Source organism: Mesoplodon mirus (assembly GCF_964341445.2).
Source record: "Mesoplodon mirus genome assembly, chromosome: 13".
NCBI classification, from domain to species: Eukaryota; Metazoa; Chordata; class Mammalia; order Artiodactyla; family Ziphiidae; genus Mesoplodon; species Mesoplodon mirus.
Genome location: NC_138989.1, coordinates 17,011,631 through 17,033,412, shown reverse-complemented (window position 1 = coordinate 17,033,412; position 21,782 = coordinate 17,011,631). Strand labels below are relative to the sequence as shown.

General features: G+C 43.1%; 1 protein-coding gene across 3 annotated transcripts in view; it reads right to left on the bottom strand.

Annotated features, from left to right (window-relative positions):
* RNF10 (ring finger protein 10) overlaps positions 1-21,782 on the bottom strand; it is a 31,724-nt gene continuing 9,942 nt past the window's right edge. Inside the window, exons 3-17 of one of the 3 annotated variants that reach the window (XM_082640078.1) lie at positions 17,117-17,316; positions 15,934-16,024; positions 14,731-14,915; positions 14,515-14,651; positions 11,409-11,569; positions 9,948-10,073; positions 9,366-9,642; positions 9,020-9,153; positions 7,685-7,802; positions 7,345-7,446; positions 6,178-6,333; positions 3,608-3,708; positions 1,155-1,212; positions 899-1,057; positions 1-287 (exon numbers count right to left, since the gene is read on the bottom strand). In XM_082640078.1, the coding sequence (XP_082496204.1) occupies positions 211-287; positions 899-1,057; positions 1,155-1,212; positions 3,608-3,708; positions 6,178-6,333; positions 7,345-7,446; positions 7,685-7,802; positions 9,020-9,153; positions 9,366-9,642; positions 9,948-10,073; positions 11,409-11,569; positions 14,515-14,651; positions 14,731-14,915; positions 15,934-16,024; positions 17,117-17,316 (2,082 nt within the window). In that variant the 3' untranslated portion in view covers positions 1-210. Of the gene's footprint in view, positions 288-788; positions 1,058-1,154; positions 1,213-3,607; positions 3,709-6,177; positions 6,334-7,344; positions 7,447-7,684; positions 7,803-9,019; positions 9,154-9,365; positions 9,643-9,947; positions 10,074-11,408; positions 11,570-14,514; positions 14,652-14,730; positions 14,916-15,933; positions 16,025-17,116; positions 17,317-21,782 lie in introns of those variants that run through there. The other 2 variants (XM_082640079.1, XM_082640077.1) reach the window with 2 other exon arrangements.

The following is a 21,782-nucleotide window of genomic DNA, read 5'->3' as shown; positions in this document are numbered from 1 at the left end:
TCTTGTGAGTGTCAATACTTTATTTTGGTGTGAAGACAGGAAGCTGGAAAATACACTGTATTTAAAATTTTCTTGGTTCCCCCTCACATTGTGGAAACCCCCTCCCCCCAGAGCTAATCTGTTCAAACTCAAATACTTAAAAATTACAGCAGCAAAACAAAAGCACAGAAAAAAGAAAACCAGATGGAGAAGGTAGCCAGGCCAGTAGTGTCACTTGGTGTGGACGACTGAAGTGCTGAACAGGAGCTTCTGTTTCTGTTTTTTTCTTTTCTTTCCTCCTTTCTCTTCTAAACAGAAAACAGAAACAGCTTAGCTTAGAATGCCATCGCCTTGCCCCCTGGCCAGTTTTCATTAATGATAGTCGCAGGCAGCTAGGAGTGCAGGCTCTGGAATTAGACCTCCTGGATTCAAATACCAGTCCTTGCACACTCTGGTGTTTGTCTTCAGGTACATCACTTACGTCCCCAGCCCAGCTCCTCATCTGTAATGTGAGTTATACCCATTTAATATGGTATTGGGAGAATAAAATTAGCACAATGCCAGGCACACAGGAAGCACGCATAAATGCCAGTGTTGTTCTTATCTAGTTCATGAACACCACAGAGCGGGGTGTGCTTCAAGCCTGAACTTCTCCATCTATTAGCCACCCTCCACCACTGTGTCTTAGAAGGTTAAAAAAAAAAAAAAAAAAAAACGTCCTCAGAATTTCACACCAAGGCCTCAAAAGAACTAATCTGGGGTGCAAAAAGGTGCTAACGTACCAAATGGAATGTTAGTTGACACTAGAATGTGAGCCCTGAGGCTCAGAGGGAAAAGTGCAACTGATTAGTGATGTCTGCCACTGGATCCAGGAGGGAATGACAGCCCTGAGCTGAGCATCCCACTTCTGTGCCTTTACCAGAGAGGGGATCTGAAGTAGCTGGTGTGTCCAGTTTCATGAAGGCTGCTTCAATAGCTTGGCTGAAGGAATTCTGGAAACTGGGCACAGGAACACGGTCTGAGTTATCACTCTCCCCATCGCTGTCCACAGGGGCAGGAGGACCTAAGCTGTTTTCATCTAAAAAACACCAGTGTTAAAATTGCAGAAACAACACTAGAGCCTTTTACTTTCTGAAAGGGGCCAAATTTCCCCTTTACCAGAGGGCTGTTCTCACCTTTCTTTGGAGCAGTTTTGGGCCACACATCTGGTTTTGCTTTTCCAATTCTCAGCATCTGCCAAAGTGGGAAAGGGGAGAAAAGAATTTAAGTAACTGACGCCATTTCTTCTCCAGACTCCTACCTTGACACCAACTGGTACGGGGGACAAAGAACCAACTACCCCTCTGGGAAAAAGATTTTCTAGATAATTCTCTCCTTAACACTGTTTTGGTCATGTCCTCTATATCCTGACCAATGGAACTGGCAATTAAACCCACAAGGTGGGAAACCAGTTGTTCCTTAGGAAACAGGTAAAGCATATTGCAAAGAAGGCACAAGAGATTCATACTCAGATTCTGAAGTTGGGAATCCTGACTGTCACTGCCTGCTTCTGACAAATTTTCCTACTCTTCTGGAGACTCCTAAAAACATCAACCTCTTAGAATAAGGAGTGTACAGGACCTTCCAATTTTAAAACAAACCACCTGGCTATCAAACCTCAGTTACTTAAGGCCACAAAAATCAATTTAACTTTATCTCGAAACTGCTCCCACAGCCCTCATTACCTTGTGGTCTTTGCTTTTCCAATAGTTCCTTAACTATTAACTTTTAGATCCAGCCATAAACCATATTCCTGCAAGTACAGTAAAATCAGAACAATTCCTCTTGCCCCTGAGTGAGGAAATTTTTCATCCCACTTGGCCAAGACCAGCTTTGTAAGTGCTGAGGGCCACTATGCATCCCAGCTGCCACACATACACCATGCTACTCAAAGCACAGTGAATTTTACCGAGACAACCCCAAGAAGATACAAGTAGGAATGCCTGTCCTAAATGTTTACCAAAGTGGGGGTTGCATGTTGTGCAAGATGAGTTCAACTGGCAGATGTTGATTTCACTGATAAACTTTCTTCATCATGTACCACTCTTTGATGATCTGCTCCCTTGGTACCTGGGAGTCTGCGGTCCAATAGTACGACATCTGAATCATCTTACTCTTCCAAGGTCATTAAAATATATCACCTATATTTTAATCTTGACAAAAATGTTTAAATGTTTAACCTGAGTCCACTCATGAAGAAACAATCAGAAAAATCTCAACTATAGGATAACCTACAGAACAACTGGTCTGGATGCTTCAAAAATATCCATGTCACAGGTAAAAAACAAAAAAACAGAAGCCAGAGGAACTGCTATGGATCAAAGGACACTAAAGAGACTTGAAAAACTAAATGCAATGAATAGTCTTTGATTAAATCTGACTGAAAACAATACAGGACACTGAGACAAATGGGAAAATAAAAATATGTGTCATCTTAGACAGTATTAAATCAGCTGTCTTTGATGTGATAATGGTAATTGTAGTTATACAGGAGAATGTCATTTTGGGGGCATGTATCTCCCAAGTATTTAGTTGTGAAGTGTCATTCATGAGGTCTGTAACTTACTTTCAACATAGCAAAAAAAAAAAAAAAGAGAGAGAGAAAAGCAAGCAAATATAGCAAAATAGTAACAACTGGTAAATCTGGGTGAAAGGTATGAATGTTCATTATACTATTCTTTCAACTCTTTAAGTTTGAAGTTTTTCAAACTATAAAGTTGAAAAAAGCAATGGCAGTAAAACCTAGCTAAAAAAACAACTTAGGCATTGACCTTACTCCTAGGAGCCACTTGCTTATAACCTCTGAAACCTAGCAGTTCGTTCTCAGGATTGCTCTCAATTATTTCATCCTCCTTGACTTCAAAGACTCTCCTCACCAAAGTTCAATTCCTGCTTATTCCTCAGAACAAACTGCCATTTGTACGTGAGAAATATCCATATCAACTGACTGCTCTAAAGAACTGTTAAGCTAATGATTCCAAACTAGCCCCAAAGAAGTGAATACTAACCTCCTACGAGGCTGCTTTGTCAAGCTGTCTGTCCATCTTCCTCAGTTATCTGAATGCAGGAATGCTGAGTGTTTTGCTTGTTTTAAAGATTAATACTGATCTGACATCAAATCTCACTAGCCTAGTGTTGCCTCCAACCCAGCTCCTCAAGAAAGCTGATTTGGCTACTTACAGGATAACCAAGACAACTTTCCCTTTCCCAAAGTGAAGAAGAATTGTTTATTATATGTAACAGATACCACTGAATCAGAGGTCCTAGAACCAGGGACCAGTTAAAATTGACTGACATATCCCCAGCCCCTACAACAGTGCTCAGTACAAAAGTATCTACTGACTTGTTAAATCGTTAGAACTCCTGATTCTTCCTCAACTACTCTTGGCCTCTTTCCTTGGTAAGTCTATGGTAATATCTGAGACTAACTCCATGACCTTCCGTCTTTAAAAAGCCTTCCATGGTTATTAGAGTCAGTGCAACATTAGCCTGTAAGTCTCCCCATCTCCAACAGAGGGATTTCCAGAAAGAAAAAGCATCAGAGTTCATGTTAAATACCCTTGGGCTGCTTCACAAGCAACGGGTTTACCTGGGCAAAGGAAGGGAAGGGAGAGTCTTCTTCCAGACTCCCAACGCAGAATGAAGAACTGCCCTGACTGGCAGTGGATGACAGAGGGGTCAGCAGAAAGTCTGAAAGGGAACCAGAGACCTGATTATACAAGTCAAGTTCCAAAGAGTTAGTGTCCTGTTAATAAGAGAGAAGAGACGAACCCAGAATCGGGTCTGGATAATTACTAACCCTGCCTCAGAAAGCTAACTGTGATCCACTTTCAACTCTGCCATATGCTTATAAAACCAAGAACATGGCCTATTGTTCACATGAGTGATCAGCACAGAGAGAGAAAAGTTTCATGGTTACAATAACACTAGAAGGCATAGCAAAATCTATTCCCACGGTAAGAAAAATCCTCTCCACATCAGCTGGTTCTCAAGGCCTAGGTATCGGGCTGTCATAGAATGGTTTTACATGGATGAAAAAGCTCCAAGAAAAAAAGATATAAAATGTAATCATGTCAGCCTTCATGTTCCAGCCAAAAGAAGTCTATGACCTGGGAATATTCAGTTAGAATCCAAAATACATACAGAAGCAAAATCCAGCAAGATGCAAGCTTTTCCCTGATACTCCCTAGGTAAATTAGTCTTTTCCATCCTTTCTGACCTAGGGTTGAACATTTCCCACAGATCAGTCTACCCACTGCCCTGATCACTGCTGGGAGGGAGAGGCCTATTCACTCTCCCAGCAGCAGGCCCTGCCATAGTCAGCCAGGGCTCTGTGGTACTTTTATTCCTAGGACCATCCAACTGCTCTTGCCTGAATACATTAAAGCCCAAATAACTTCAGAAAAGCTAGTATGTGAAAATGCAGTCTTCTTATCACAGATGATGTAGTCAATGTTTTGCCACGTTCCTTTGTTTAGTAGCTCTCTTCTCATTATGAAGAGCATAAGCGTTGTGCAGCCCTCAAGACCCAGATTCTAGTCCCAGTCCCTGCCACTAGCCAAGTCCCTGCCTTGGTCTCAGGCTCCTAAATCTGCCAAGTGATGGGCATATGATCACAAGGGTCACCAAGAGTTTTAAATATTCTGATCTTGGAACTTTCATTGAAAATGCCTGACAAAAATAAATTTTAAGTATCAAAAACTATCTGCCAGGAGGATGAAGATCAGAAAAGACAGCTCTCTGAAATTACAGTAACTCCCGTTAACTGTTTAATTTCATGACACATTAATATATTCTATATATAAGGAAAAACATTTTTAAAAGGCTGAAGGCCTATACCCTGAGAAAACTATAATTCAAAGAGAGTCATGTACCACAATGTCCACTGCAGCACTATTTACAATAGCCAGGACATAGAAGCAACCTAAGTGTCCATCGACAGATGAATGGATAAAGATGTGGCATATATATACAGTGGAATATTACTCAGACATAAAAAGAAACGAAATTGAGTTATTTGTAGTCAGGTGGATGGACCTAAAGTCTGTCATACAGAGTGAAGTAAGTCAGAAAAACAAATACCGTATGCTAACACATACATATGGAATCTAAAAAAAAAAAAAAAAAAAAAAAAGGTTCTGATGAACCTAGGGGCAGGAAAGGAATAAAGACACAGACATAGAGAATGGACTTGAGGACACGGGGAGGGGGAAGGGTAAGCTGGGACGAAGTGAGAGAGTAGCATTGACATATATACACTACCAAGTGTAAAACAGCTAGTGGGAAGCAGCCGCATAGCATAGGGAGATCAGCTCGGTGCTTTGTGACCAACTAGAGGGGTGAGATAGGGAGGGTGGGAGGGAGATGCAAGAGAGAGGGGATACGGGGATATACGTATGCATATAGCTGATTCACTCTGTTATACAGCAGAGACTAACACAACATTGTAAAGCAATTATACGCCAATAAAGATGCTTAAAAAAAAAAAAAAAAGACTGAAGGCCTCTCAATCCTGATCTCACTCCCTAGACTGGAACACTGTTACCGGTCTGGAACACAATCATCCCAGTATTTTTCTATACATTTAGACATATAAACCCATATTGAAATGCTTTGTTTTGTGTGGCTTTTTTAACCCAAAAATGGTGTCATGTTTTGTCTTGTTCTACAACTTCCTTTTATCTTAAAGGTCTATCCATTAGTTCAGGAAGAGAGCTATTTCCTTTTTCAGTAGGTGTAAAGAATTTCATAGTATAAATGCTGTAATTTAGCCATTTCCCTACCAGTAGACTTTAGGCTGTTTTCTCCCATCATAAATAAGATGACATAAATAAAGATGTTCACACAAACAGGGGGAGTATCTTAAAGGTAGAAGCTAGAAATAAAACAGCTGGGGTGCGGAGAAGAATCTAGGTTTAACCATCCTGCTATATGAGCTGCCTGAGGTTTTTAGAAGCTAAGTCGGTACAGCCAATGGAAAAGTGAATCAAATGGTTGGAATTTGATGGATCTCAGGAATCTATTAACCACCCAAGTAAGGTTAGTTCCCTAAAGACCCCCACCATGCCGAGATCACAGTTGTAAATTCAGACACTAGGGCTTTGCTTAAGGTCTGTGGCTGGTGGTCAACTTGATTCTTTAAATCCCAACTCTATTTACCTGCTTGGGAACCTGGACTTCTGCTAAGAGGAGAAAGGGAGAGAGCCCCATGGCCCTCGGTGCTGGTGGGACCCAAAGCAGAATCAGAGGAGCAGGTATAGGAATTGAAGGCAGGAAACTGCTGTAGATTCTCTAGGGGAATGTGGACTTCTGGGTCTGCAAAGCAAAGACGAGAATGGTAGGCCCACGCACAGAATTCCTCACATCTTTTCCAACAGTTGTGGACAGTCAATATGAATCCCCCAGGGGTCTGAATGATGGAGACAGAGCTTTAAAACCCAAATTTATAGTAACTGTCACTTTATAATATGTCTTTGTTTTAATATAAAAGCCTTGTTCTAACTTTTCTTGGTTGAAGCTAGGTGATAAACCTGGGGGTTAATTATAATATTCTGTATACTTGTGTTTGAATATTTCCATAATAAAAAGTTAAAACAAAAAAGGCTTTTTTCCTGAAACATCACTTTTCTCAACTATTCAGGACTTGTGCTAAACAGCTACACAACATTGGTATGCCAGCTATACACTTATCCCAGTTGAAGAAGTAAAATTTATGTTTACCATACCACATGGAGTCAAAATAGTTAAGTCCTTTCCCTAGCCAAGGACTCAATTCCTTGTTTTCAGGAGGTTAACTAGACCCTCATGTCACACAATCCTTGGTTCAGTGAAGCTTATGTTTAAGAATCAGATCAAAAGATTCTACTTACTGGTATTAAAGAGCTCAAATCTAACTTCCTGAATGTATTTCCTAGTTTGTCAACAGGTCTCTAGTATTTCAGACTCTCCTGGTAGACTTGCTATGTATAGATGTCTCCAGAGTCAAAGGTGAGGCCAACAATGTATCCAGAGAGCACAAGGCCAGTTATCCCCAACATGCAGCAGATCTCCAATTCCCTTCCCCCACCCGCCCAGGTTTTTTTTCACCCACTATGCCAAGGATGAACTTACTATGTGCTATGCACTTTGACCACCATCAACTCATTAATTCTCATGTAAGCCTACAAGTAAGGAGGTACTCTCACAACTCACATTTAAGAACTGAAGAAAGCAAGTGGTAGACCTGACATACGACCTAAACAGTCTGGGCCCTGGGCCCAGGCATGGGATCTCTGTACAATGATGTACAGTTGTGCTCGTCATTGAGATGAGAGTTCTTGAACTTACACTTGCCCTGCTTCTTGTTCTCCTCCATCTCAATCCGGCGCTCTCGGCGACGTTCCTCCCGGGCCTTCTTCTGGCGCTGCCGCTTCCTCTTCTCAATGTCATCTGCGGGTTGGTGAGGTTGTGAGGAGGCAGACGCAGGACAACCTGGCCATTAACTCCTCCCACTTGGCTAGCAGCTAAGGGCACACGAGTGGGCCCAGCTGGATTGGATGAACAGATGGAGTGTATCAGGAGGTTCTGAGACTCATGACAAAAGCTCCTTACTTCCTCTTGTGGGTTTCTAGTCACAAGAATCCTTAAACTCCACTAAAAAGGGAAGCAAAGTAGGGGGCATTCTCACCTGAGAATATCTCTAGGGTTTCCTTAGAGACCAGAGGAGGCTGCAGAGCCAGTTCACAGATGCTGAACTCACAGGTGAGCGGCAAGTGAGAGAGGTATCTATGACGCTGTCGCACATCCTACAAGGGAAAAGGGACCGATGCTCGACTAAGACCAGGCCTAACTCTAAGAGCAGAGGTTCCCACCCCAGATTTCAGGCAGTATACCACACCCTCTCAGATGGCAATGGGGCTCAAAGAGTTAGTGCTCAAGTTATCAGCTTTTGAAAAGCTGAACAGAAATTGTCAATTAACCTACCATAAGGTAGAATAAGCAACCAAAAGCAGTTTTTTGGTTTGTGCTGCAAATGAATTAATTGAGGCTGGTAATGAATGATCTAAAGCTGATCAGCCGTTTCAGCTTTTCTGGGGGTCCACAACAAACAGGGGAGAATAAGGAAGGTAAGAGTTATTTACTGGGAAAAAAATCTGGAAACCACTGACTGAATTAATGATAAGTGGGAAGGCAGATAAAGCAGGTTTCTCTACTGAACAAAGCTTGGCCTAAAAGAATAAAAAATGCGGCTTCCCTGGTGGCGCAGTGGTTGAGAGTCCGCCTGCCGATTCAGGGGACGTGGGTTCGTGCCCCGGTCCGGGAAGATCCCACATGCCATGGAGCAGCCAGGCCCGTGAGCCATGGCCGCTGAGCCTGCGCGTCCGGAGCCTTGCTCCGCAACGGGAGAGGCCACAGCAGCGAGAGGCCCGCGTACCGCAAAAAAAAAAAAACAATAAAAAATGAAGGCAATTAATTTAATTTTCTTTTAATTCTTTTTCTGCATGTTTGATGGAAAGTTCATAGTACTTGGAAAAATCTCTAAATTTCAGGTTTTTATCAAATTTGTGATCAATACAACTGTAACTCTCAAAGAGCAAATATTCACGTATGTAAATTATCAGACACTAATTTAGGTACCTGCTAAGCCAAAAATTCATAACGAGCTTTGTGTAAGCTACCTTAAAGCCTCCAAGGACTTTGTTTTCTTGCCATTTCTCCCAAGCAATAAGGAGAAACAAAAACAAACTCATCTCTGAAAGTAGGAGACACCTCTATTCCCAAACCACAATAAATGAACCTGTGATACAGAGCAGTGGTGAGTGACCTAACAGAACCCCAGCATGGTGGGGGAGGGTCATTTAACTTTTTAAAAATTCACAGGCACCATCACTAACAAAAAGACTTAAAACCTTTCAAGACTAAAGGCCTTGAAAGTCTGTGAACTTGGATCAGCTAGGCCCACCACAAAGAGATTAGGTTAATGCCACTTCCTGCCCCTCCACCTCGCAAGGCAGGCTCTTACCTCAGACATGGAATACCCAACGATCTCCACCACCGTGGCTGAGATCTTCTCAGGGCTCTGCTCCAGGCTGCCATACTCCCGCACGAGGCAGCGCACATTCACGGGGTGCAGGAACATGTGTTGCCCATCCTCCGCTGAAGACAAGTGGCTCTATCACACAATACTCTTGGCCAGTCCTCAAGTCAGGCCCTCCTTATCCCAGGCCCGACTCTCCCTCCCCAAGCTGAAAGGCACAACAGACCCATCTGCCCGGAGCTAGTGGCAATACCTCCCTCTGCTCAGAGAGCCAGATCACTTCTCTGAAACATTAAGCAGCAACCCAGCCCTCCTCCTCAGGGACACTCACCTTGGTAAAAGTAGTAACAAGGAGAGCTGCTCAGGTGTGTGATGCTTGGCTTGGTGACGAGTTCCTGCTGGCTGGACTCGGTACAAATGGTCCCCTCTCCAAGATTGTCTTCTGCTAACCCTGAGTCCTCACAGGCCTCTGACAACCCCTCAGGCTCTGGTTCAGAAGCTGCTTCCTCTTCCTCTACCAGAGGGAGAGCAAGACGACGACGAGGAGAGCCCAGAGAACAAACTTCTGTGGTCTCTTCATCAAAAGCAGACAGATACTCCAGCATGCCCTGTTGGGACAAACTGTAGGTCACAGAAAGAACATGTGGCAAAGGCAGGCACAGGAACCAAGCTCTCTTGAGGCTTACCTTAGCTGACACGTTCACTGATTTAACATCACTGGGGAAATAACACACGTAGAAAGAGCACATAGGAAAAATTTTTAAATAAATAAATTAATTAATTAAAAAGCACATAGGAAATACTCATAGTTTCCTCTTCTCCCAAAAAAGTTTAGACCTCACAACAGGGCCTAACAGCTGAAAAGCAGCACTTGAGGAATGGTAGCCATTTAGTCTGTAACTGGGACACTAACCTTCCTGGGTTGAAACACGGACTCCTTCGCCAAGGGAGCCATCAGCACCAGTTGTTCCAGAGCAGCCACGACACCAGCGACCTCCCCTCTGCTTTCAGCCAATCCTGACAGAGCCTCTTCCCGAGTCTAGAGCACCAGAGAGAAATCCAGAAACATACTTAGTTTGAAGGGCCAAATCTTACAATGGCCTTTCTCAACAGAAGCAAAAGTTAAAAGGCAAAAAGGAAGAGTCTAAGTACTTAAAATTCTCAATCTTTAAGGGAAGCAGGAAGCAAAAACACCTAGTACTCAAATGGGATGGTACTCTGCTGAGCATCTCTGACAATGATAATGACAACACTACAAAAAAGCTTCCTGAACAGAAACCCCGGGACACAGAACTAGTCTTCTAGTTTTTACGAACGAAGCTTTGAGAGAGCCCCAGTACAGGAGACAAGAGTCTGGGCAACCCCCACCTCAACCCGGACAGCTCTATTTCTAGGCAGCTTTTCTTCTCCCTGAAATGCATGTGAACAAATGCTCCGCACTACAGAAAGAAATTAAAAACTATTGGGTTGGCCAAAAAGTTCGTTCGGGTTTTTCGTTAAGATGTTACCAAAACCCAAACGAACTTTTTGGTCAGCCCAATAAATACACACAACGCTGCCCAAAGAGGACTTAAGAGTCAGAGAGATAGAAATTCAAATACCAGCTTCACCTTGTATTAGTCATATGTCCTCAAGTAAATTATCTAACCCATGATTCCACTTCCTCATCCATGAAAGGGGATAGTTGTTCTATCACACCAGGTTATGGAGCTTAAGTGAGATAAAAATAAGTACAGTACCTTAGCACAGCCCCTTTCATGGGGGCTTTCATTGTTCTAATACAGATCAGTGATTCTCAAAATGTGATCTGGGGATGAGCAGCATCAGAACCACCCTGGAACTTGTGATAATGCAAATTTTTAAGCTTACTGAGCCTAGACCTACTGAATCAGTCTCTCAGGGTGGAGCACAACAACCAGCGATTCTGATGCTTGTTCAAGTTTAAGAATCTCTATTGTAGAGGATACGGGACATAAGAGATTCTATATTTGGATAATTCTTGCTGCTCCAAAATCCTCAGTAGGCATTGCTAGAGCCCGCTGGAGAGGCCATAGTAATTTCTCCACAATGTCCCTCAAATAAAACATCTCCAAAAATAAGTCCAAGTGTTTTCCTAAAGAACAAAAAAACCCACCTTGCTTAATTAAGAACACAGCTAATCTAGAAACTCAAGGGTCTCATTATAAGATCACCTTGACTTGTTCCTTTCAGCTCCAGAGAACAGTTTAAAACTCCCTAGGTCAACCCCTTCCCTCCTATCACCAAAGCCCAGAACAAACCTAATTTTTTAGCCATTCCCCCGCTTGTAATCTTAGATGTGGGCTGAAGTAACTAATCCCCACCGGCCCATCCCACTTCCAGTGCATCACCTCACCTTGAGCTCCTGGATAGCTGCCTCAATAAAGCAGGACTCGGGAGTGTGCTTCTCCTCTGCCAGCTGCTGCTCTAGTGCTGCTTTCTCTTCCTGAACCACCCGGTGCAGCACCTGCTCCTTCGAGGCCAGCAGCAATTTGGAGTACTGGCTGTGCTGTTCATCTACAAGGAAGCCAACAAGATGACAGAAATGCGGGGCTTCCCTGGTGGCGCAGGGGTTAGGAATCCGCCTGCCAATGCAGGGGACGCGGGTTCCATCCCTGCTCCAGGAAGATCCCGCATGCCGCGGAGCAACTAAGCCCTTGCACCACAACTACTGAAGCCTGCGCACTCTAGGGCCCATGTGCCATAACTACTGAGCTCGAGTGCTGCAACTACTGAAGCCCATGAGCCTAGAGCCCATGCTCTGCAATGAGAAGCCCGCGCACCGCAACAAAGAGTAGCCCCCACTCGCTGCAACTAGAGAAAGCCCACGCGCAGCAACGAAGACCCAATGCAGCCAAAAAAAAAAAAAAAAGCTCACGGCGGTGTGACTAAATAGGAACTTTCATATACAGCTTTTTTCCTGAAGTGAAAATGGACTGATTTAGCATGTTTTCCTTAAAAAATTTTAGCAATGACCTTAATACAAGGTTTGTAACTCTGACCCCGTAACACAAGAAAGCTATCCTAAGAAAACCAAAGATGTAGTCAAAAAATTAACGCTCTCAGAACTCCCTGGTGGTCCGGTGGTTAGGACTCCGCACTTTCACTGCCGAGGGTCTGGGTTCAATCCCTGATTGGGGAACTAAGATCCCACAAGTGGTGAGTTGCAGCCAAAAAAACAAACAAACAAACAAACAAACAAAAACCAATGTCCATTAATTATAGCATTATCTTTAGTATCAGAAAAGCCGCAACCAACTAGTAAGTCCAATAAAGAAAGTTAATGATATGATGGTATGTTCATTAAAGAGAATTCTGCAGACATTAAAAATGCTTTTCTGGGCCTCCCTGGTGGCGCAGTGGTTGAGAGTCCGCCTGCCGATGCAGGGGATACGGGTTCGTGCCCCGGTCTGGGAGGATCCCATATGCCGCAGAGCGGCTGGGCCCGTGAGCCATGGCCGCTGAGCCTGTGCGTCCGGAGCCTGTGCTCCGCAACGGGAGAGGCCACAACAGTGAGAGGCCCGCGTACAGCAAAAAAAAAAAAAAAAAAAAAATGCTTTTCTAAGAAGGAGGAATTTAGTGACACAGAGTAACAGCCACATTACATGGGGAAAGAAAAGATGCCAAAAAAGAAAACAATCCCAATCTCACAAAAATATATAGGCATAGAAGAAAACTGTACAGTTAACATTTGGGGGATACCTCTGGGTAAAAGGATCATGGATGATTTATTTCCTTTATTTCCCTCCCCCAGATTTTGTGGACTTTAAAATGTAATAGACAGATCTATCTCATTTTTACCTTCTGTATCATGTTCGACAGCATGATATACTCTAATGAAAGTTTCTTGTGGAACATTTAGGTTATTGCCAATTGCTATTACACTGTAACAAAAATATCCTTATACATGCTCCTTGGTACAAATGACTTCTTTATGATATTTAAGTATAAATGCTGAATCAAAGGTTGTGCATATTTTAAATACTACCAAATCCACCCCCCACACACACACACACAGAAGGCTGTATCGATTTAAACTCCTACAAAGAACAAGAGTACCTAATTCCCCACCCCTGCCAAAACCCAGTACAGGCATACCTCAGAGATAAGCCTGTTTGGTTTCACTGCAATAAAGTGAGCATCACAATCAAGTGGATCACAAATTTTTTGGTTTTCCAGTGCATATAAAAGTTTTGTTTACACCATTCTGTAGTCTATTAAGTGTGCAATAGCATTATGTCTAAACAATGTAGATACCTTAATTAAAAAATACTTTATTGATAAAAAATGCTAACCATCATCTGACAACAGCAGGGTTGCCACAAACCTTCAATCTGTTTAAAAAAAAAACAAAACTCAGTATCTGTGGAGCACAAAACGAGGTATGCCTGTATTTTTGCCTCATCGTGTGCGTGCGTGTGCGCGTGTATGAGAGTGACTATGATAGGCATTTTGATTTGCATAACTCTAGGCAAAGTTAAACCTCTGTAGATACTTGGGAGTTATTCAGATATCCTTTTCCGGGAAATGCTTTGCCAGATGCTTAGCCTATTCCACTAGACTGTTCATCTAATTTATAGAACACCTGTATGTTCTGGACATTAATCTGTATTTTAAATGTGTAAATCTTCCCCTAAGTTTATTTATCACCTGTTGACTTTGAGGAGTCTTGCTGGATTTTATTCTTATAAAATCAAATTCATCCATCTTTTTCTCTTATAGCATCTATGGTTTCAGCCTGGTTCAAAATTCCATCCAGGTAAAAAACCTGAGGATTTATAAAGATATTTTCCTGTATTTTCTTTTAAAAGTTTTGGATTTCGTTACATTTAATTCTTCAACCCTCAGAAGTTGATTTTTATGAATGGTATGAGATAGAGCTCTAATTTCATTTTATTTTTTCCATAAGAGTCAACTGTTTCAATACTGTTTATTGAAAAATCTCTTTTGCCCAGAAATTGAAATGCCACTTTAATTCAATGCTCATTTCTATGTGGAATAAATACAGAGAATACAACCTCTTGCACTTCCCCCACTGTAAGCACTGCCCACACTCTAGACTTCCCCCACTGTAAGCACTGCCCACACTCTAGATCCGAACTGCCTGGCCACCAGTCTGTCTCTTCTATTAGACACTGAGTTCCTTGATGACAGGTGCCAAGACTGGCTCACTGTGGAATTGTGGAATCCCCAAAACCTGGGCACAGAGCCAGACACTATTCAACAAAGCTTTATTTTATATGTACTTTAATTTTTCATTTTACAACTGAACCAAACTTGAAACCAAGAGTTAAACCACTTTCTGCAAACTCCACCCCAACCTACTGGAACACTATGACTAATTTGGAAATGCTAGAAATGGCTTGCTGAAAGGCTAGATCTCTGACAGTAGAAAGATATACACAAGTAATCTTAAAGGGTATATACCCACCATTATCTGCCCCCAAATTAACCAAACTTACCTCCAAGATGAATAGGATGTTCTACATTCATCCATTTGGATTTGGGCAAGGCCACCAACACCCCTTTCTCCCTCTTCATCAGCTGCATTGTAATGGTATCACCAACAACATACTGATGTGATTCTGTGGCAACAACACTGTAACAAGGACATTTATATGTAGCAGGGCAAGGAGTTAGCAGACTGGGGTCTAATCTAGTAAATATCTCCATCTTACCTCTTGAGATCCTTCTTATGCACAGAACTGTAACAGATGGGACATTTACTCCAGGTCTTCTCGCTCAATGAAAGATAGTGCAGGATGCATGCCCAGCAGAAGATGTGTCCACAACGGGTTATCTTGGCTGCAGTAGGTGGATACAGGCATATTGGGCAAGATGGCACTTCATGGCTACAAATGCGCTGAAACAAAATGCCACAAGTTAAACTACTTTCAGAATTGACTACGGATCATCAAAGTTAAAGCCTCTCCTCTTCCATCCCCATCCCTATACAACTCTAACAACACATCTTCACAAAACTGTTCGACAGTGCAGGTATATGGTACAATAGCACTTCAAGCAAATCATAAAGGAAACAGTAATAATAGTTTAATATACTAAAAACAACTATACAACAGGTATTTGGGGGGTTCTACATCAAAGGGAAAAAATGACAGAAATCAATAATACGATCCCATTTACAAAAAACTATTTATATGTACGCATACATAAAGGTACAAAAAGGTTCTAGAAGTAACGTACCAGTAATTTCCAACAGAGGAGTCAATGAGACTTCCACTTTATACTATATGTCTCTACTTTTTTTTTTTTAAACCAATGCATATAAAACCTAAGTTTCATAGACCTTCTATGTTATTTTCAGATGATTTTATGAATTTTCACAGTAATGGGAGTCCAGGCTCTGGGTCCATCATTTTGAAACTACATCATATAACCTAGGAGTGACAAGGGGATACCCAGAGACCATAACTTCAAGAGAAGACAAACACAGCAGTAGCTTGACAGAAGTACAGCTGTGTGGCTCATTTCACCTGTCACAAGGCCAAGGCCTAATCTGATACTGATTACTACAAATGGCTACCAATGAAGCAGTGTCCATGTAATGAGTCCATCCTGGGTCAGGAGGGTAACCAGAGTTCTCATATTTCCCTGATTACTTCTTCCCATAAGAGAAGAGGTAGGGCTGCTTTTATCCTACAGATCAGAGCCCTCCAACGCCCAGTCCTGCAGGCCAGAGCCAATTAGCACAAAATGAACTCCAGAAGAAACCAGGACTGATCTCTCTGGAAAATGTCTACAGTAAGGCCAGGCAGAAAGTGGGATCAGCAGTAAACCCAGCACAAAGCTGCTGTCACCACGGTCCCTTTCTTTAGTTCTCTCTCCCACTAACAGGTTATAAGCTTAGCTGAGCTACTCACCACTTGTTCCACAAAGTCCCAGTTGACTAAGGTATCAGGATCAGCAAAATGAACTGTGTAGTCTTGGTCTTCAGACACCACAAACTGGCAGCTAAAAATAGGGAGAGACAAGTAAAAGGCAGACTGTCAGAATCCACCAACAAGACTTCAGCAGAAATTCATCATCTCTTCACTTAGAAATCAAATGCAGGCCATTAACAGCCATGCTTTGTGAAGCACTAAACTAGGACTTCAGCCTCAGTTCCAAGTCCTGGCTCTGGAAGGAATCCAAAGATTCAGTGGGTAGGAGTCTACCATGAACTCTGTTTCTTCTGCTTCCAGGCCCAGCCAAGCTGCCTGCAGGCCCTCCTCTGAACTAAAATTAAGCCAGACTGTGGCTCCATCAACCAGAAGGGAAGCCAGATCTCCTCCCTCACCCCCAGAAACCACTAGTCTTCAAGGCAGTAGAAAAAACTGTCCCCACTCAATCTTTTGAGTACTAGTTTTTTGGTTATTTTGGCCACACCACATGGCTTAGGGAATTCTCAGTTCCCTGACGAGGGATCGAACCCAGGCCACAGCACTAAAAGCCTGGAATCCTAACCACTAGGCCACCAGGGAACTCCCACCAGTTTATATAAAGTACTAAATGGTTACTTCAGTCTGGATCCATTAGTTACATTATAACTAATGCCACACAAAAGGAAACAAAAGAGAATCAGTATTTGAGCAAATGTATGCCAAGCACTCCAACTTGGCACTCAATTCTCCCTTAAGTAATTTCTCCTCCTTTATAGAGGAAAAGCTGAATCTCAAAGTGGTTAGGTAAGTTACCCAAGGTCGAAGGCCAAAACAAGATTCAAATCTGGATTCAATTCCAAAGCAAACACTTTTACTACCTCATCATGATACTAAAGCATTATTTAATTTTAGCATTTATTTAAGCTAAATAAATAAATTTATTATCTTCTTTTGAGCACCAGGAACATCCACTTGAAACACATCCATGTTTTCAAAGCGAGGTGAGTGAGAGACAGAGAGAGAGAGAGAGAGAGAGAGAGAGAGAGAGAGAGAGAGAGAGAGAGAGAGAGAGAATCAACTCCGTTTCCCGCCTCTCTCCCACAGTAGTTTAAAAGAAGCCTCTTTGCACCACAAATGCCCAAAGGCTCAATTTCACTTCCCTCCTAAGAGTAGCCATACTCACTTGGCTTGTAAAAACAATTCCTTGTTAAAAGGCTTATGTCCCCACTTGTTCCTTTTTCCCCAGCTGCCATGTCCACTGCCTTCAAAATGACCTGCCTGGCCACGGGGTTCAAAAGTGAAATTCAACAAGTGATTCAGGTTGATCTTCTTCGGACCAGAGAACTGGGCAGGGCTAAACTCTGCCCGCTGAGCCTCTGCTACCTAGAGAGAATGAGAATAAATCAGAGGATTTTAACTTAGGATGACACCTGCTAAATGACAACAGAAACCTGCACAACCCCTCCTTCTACACGGCTTAAAATATTAACTAAATAAAACACAGGCTTATATTTAGTAAACAATTTTCCTAGGACGGGGTAATGCAAAAGTCTACCTAAGATCTAGATGGGAGTGGAAAAGAGAAAAAGAGCCTCTAACATACAATTACTTATAAACTATTTAGTCTGCCCTAAGTGGCAATTAACCATTAAATGACAAAACCCAGCATGAACTCCTCTAGCTATCTTGAAGTACAAAGATTTACTTACTGGATTAATCTTTCCACAGTCCCATAAGACTCCTACACCTTAACTCTTGTTAGCTACTTGCTCTCTGGTTTGTTTCTGGTCAACATGAATCTGTGGAACTATACTCTGGAGGCGGCCTGCAGGCAGCTACTAACTGCCATAGGCTTCAGGATCCTGCCAGAGACCTCCTGTCTAAGACACACACTGCTATTCATTGTTAATTAAAACTGACAGAATTAGAACATGTAGGCAGACTAGCTCTGTGTCCAGAAATAAATCCAATCAGCACATTCAGAAACAGCTTAGAAAGTGACAAGAAACCACGTATGAGAAATACCATTGCACAGAGATGGAAGAATTATTGTGTTGGAGCTTTTGTGGTCCTCCTGATGTTCCCAAATTGGAATGGTACAGGTACCTGCTATAAGTCAGCTAGTGCATTTTCTAATCCCACTTTCCCATTTAATGTCATAGGCACTTGGCCCTGTCACTAAATACTAGTAAACAGTCACTTTTTTTTTTTGTAAGCCAGTTTCACTTTTATTTTTTTTTAAGATTTTTTTTGATGTGGACCTTTTTTTTTTTTAAGTGTTTATTGAATTTATTACAATATTCCTTCTGTTTTATGTTTTGGTTCTTTGGCTGTGAGGCATGTGGGATCTTAGCTCCCCGACCAGGGATCGAGCTGCGCCTCCTGCATTGGAAGCCGAAGTCTTTACCCACTGGACCACCAGGGAAGTCCCTGAAGAGTCACTTTAAATAGCTATATACCATTATATTACGATGGGCATACTATAATGCCTTAGTGTAGGACACAGATGGTTCACGGCTTTTCCAGCATTAACAAAATAATGCTATGATAAACACAGTTGACATACCTTTGTGCACAAGCATTTGAGCACCTACAATTATTTCTTTTGAATGTACAGTAGGAATCAAAGGAAGTAGAGTCAATCAAAGTAGAGTCAAAGGAAATGCAAATTTAAGGCTTTTGCTGCTTGTTAGTAAAGTCAAATTTAGAGTTTAATAAGCAGCACTTGCATATACATGACAAAGAAATCTAAAGAGTACAAAAAAGCGGACTTCCCTGGCGGTCATGTGGTTGAGGCTCCGCGCTTCCACTGCAGGGGGCGCGGGTTCAATCCCTGGTGGATCGGGGAACTGGGATCCTGCGTGCCTTGCGGTGAGGGCAAAAAAACTACAAAAAGGGTTACAGCCAAAGATACCTTTTATTCCTGAGGCAACCAATATACCCTCTGAGATATTCTATGAATACAGCATCAGAGTATATGACCTTTATGATTAAATACAGTGGCATATCACACAGTTAGGCAATCTCCTTTTATCTTTGTGTGTGTGTGTGTGTGTGGTACGCGGGCCTCTCACTGTTGTGGCCTCCCCCGTTGCAGAGCACAGGCTCCAGACGTGCAGGCTCAGCGGCCATGGCTCTCGGGCCCAGCCGCTCCGTGGTATGTGGGATCTTCCCGGACCGGGGCACGAGCCCGTGTCCCCTGCATCGGCAGGCGGACTCTCAACCACTGCGCCACCAGGGAAGCCCAATCTCCTTTTATCTTGACAGATCTTGGGAGACACCACCTCCCCCCTCACTGTTTATGTAACTCACCAGAGGAAGCCCAAGACTTCCAGGTCATCCCTTATCTCTCACCCCCTAGACTCTCACCTCCATATGGCTCTGCCTCCCCTAATCAGTCTTCCACTCCAATGCCCCAAACTCAGATAAGAGCTCCTGTTCAACTCAACAAAATCTCCCACATTCTCAACCTTCTACCTTCATCTTTTTACCCTAACTGGCCCACTGTCTCTAATACTGCCCATCATAATTCCTGATTACACTTCCAACACGTTCACCTCTCAGTTCCTTGACTTCCTCTCCTCCAATCAGCTTGCCCTCCACTCTACCTCTGCCACCCACTCCCAAGGGCATACCATCTACAGCTGTGCTGTCATAACAAAGCAGCCACTACTATCCAGCTATGATGGCTACTGAGCACTTAAAATGTGGCCAGTACCACATCATAAAATAGCATTTAGCTATACTGGATTAAATATATTAACATTAATTTCATCATTTTTACTTGTTTACTGTGGCAACTAGAAAACTTTAAGTTACATATTTGGCTTGCCATTTCTATCTTAGCATTTCTACTGGATGGCACTGCTCTACAGTCTAGACCACAGTGGTAATAACTGCACCTCTTCCACCATCTTAATTTTGAGCACACTACCAGCAACTCACTCCTTTCTCAGCTTGTTTCCGTTAGGTCTGATTCTAACAACTTTTCACCTCCACTGGGATCTCCAAACCAGTGATCCAACACCCTCCCCCCAAATTTTCTTTCCTTATTTGGCTCTGATCCTATTCCACTGCCCTCGTCTCTTTGTCAGCTGTACTCACCGGGCAAAACTTTCCCAATTAATCCACACCGGCATCAGAGCAAGTAAACATGGCTAAAGAACACAACCACACCATACCAACCAGCCTCACTAAAGTAGATCTTTCTGCGGCCCAGCGGTCATACTGCAATCCTATTACACTTCTTTGCTCCACAGATTCCCCCAGACACCCAGACACATCCTCCAGTCCTCTGGTTTCCAAACCTCCTCTCCTGGCTCATCTTTTACACTTCACTGAGACAGTAAGAACGATCAGAAAAGAACTCCTACGTGCTCCTAGTCTGCCTTCCTCGTTACTGTGGATGAACTGGCGAAGCTCCTAAGCCAACTCCTCCCCCTGGGCACTAGACCCCAACTGCTCAGGAACTCAAGGACACTTCTAGTAATTCTCTCTCTCTCTCCTCTGCATCACGTTTTCCCTCTTACCAGAACAATCTCATTAGCAGAAATATGCTGCATTTCTCTAAGCTTAAAATCTCTCTTGACCTCACATTCCCCTCAAGCTACTGCCTCTCTGGTCCCCTGTAAGAGCAAAACCACTAGAAAGTAACTATCTAAACTTGCTGTTTCTTCTTCATATCCTCTCTAAAGCTATGCCAATCAGGTTTTTGTCCTCACCGCTCCACCAAAGCAGTGCAAGGCCAAAAACCTAAACCCTTCCCATTTCGAAATCTAATGGTCAACTTTCCATCCGAATCTTCTCACCCAGCCTAACAGCAGCACAGGACAAAACAAGCCATTTCTCCAAATGGCTTTCAGTTCTCCTCCTCCCTTTTTGCTGGTTCCTTATCATCCTGACTCCAGGCTCAGTCCTTGAATCGATTCCCTTTTCGCAACACTCACTCCTTAATGATCCCACTTAGTTCCATAGTTGCAAACACCAAGTGTACACGGACAGCTCTCTAGCCAGGGTCTCCTCCTTGAACTCGACTCAGTTAACAGCCTATCTATACTTAGAGATCCAACAGGCATCTCAATGCAAATATAACACTTCCAAATGACATTCTTTTTTCTTTTTTTTTTGTGGTACACGGGCCTCTCACTGTTGTGGCCTCTCCCGTTGCAGAGCACAGGCTCCGGATGCGCAGGCTCAGCGCCCACGGCTCACGGGCCTAGCCGCTGCATGGCACGTGGGATCTTCCCGGACCAGGGCACGAACCCGTGTCCCCTGCATCGGCAGGCGGACTCTCAACCACTGCACCACCAGGGAAGCCCCAAATGACATTCTTTATCTAATCTAAACACCCTCCTTCCCTCCCCATCCCAAAACCCTGTACTCCTCTTGAACTTTCCCCCATTTCAGCAAACGGTACCTGAACTGGGCCCCTACCAAAAACATTAGTCATGTATTTCTCTGCTCAAACCCCACATCTAATCTATTTAAAAATCCTGCTGGCTCTACCTGCAACTATCTCCCCAAATATGCTTCCCTCTCATCACTATCACTCTGTTTCAATCACTCTCACCAGGAACACTAATAAGCTCCTAACTAGTCTCCCTGCTTCCACTCTCCCCTTTACAACTCCAAGTCAGAGTACCTTCTCTTCTTAAGCCCCCCAATAGCTTCCCATCTCTCTGAACAAAAGCCAAAGTCCTTTAAGGGCCCAGGTGATCTGATCCCTCTGTCTTACTCTCTGGCTTCATTTCCTGCTTCTCCACCCACGGTAGCCTATTTGCTTTACCTCAAACACACGAAAAACATTACCATCTCTGGTCCCTTGTACTTGTAAATTCGCTCTTGCTAAC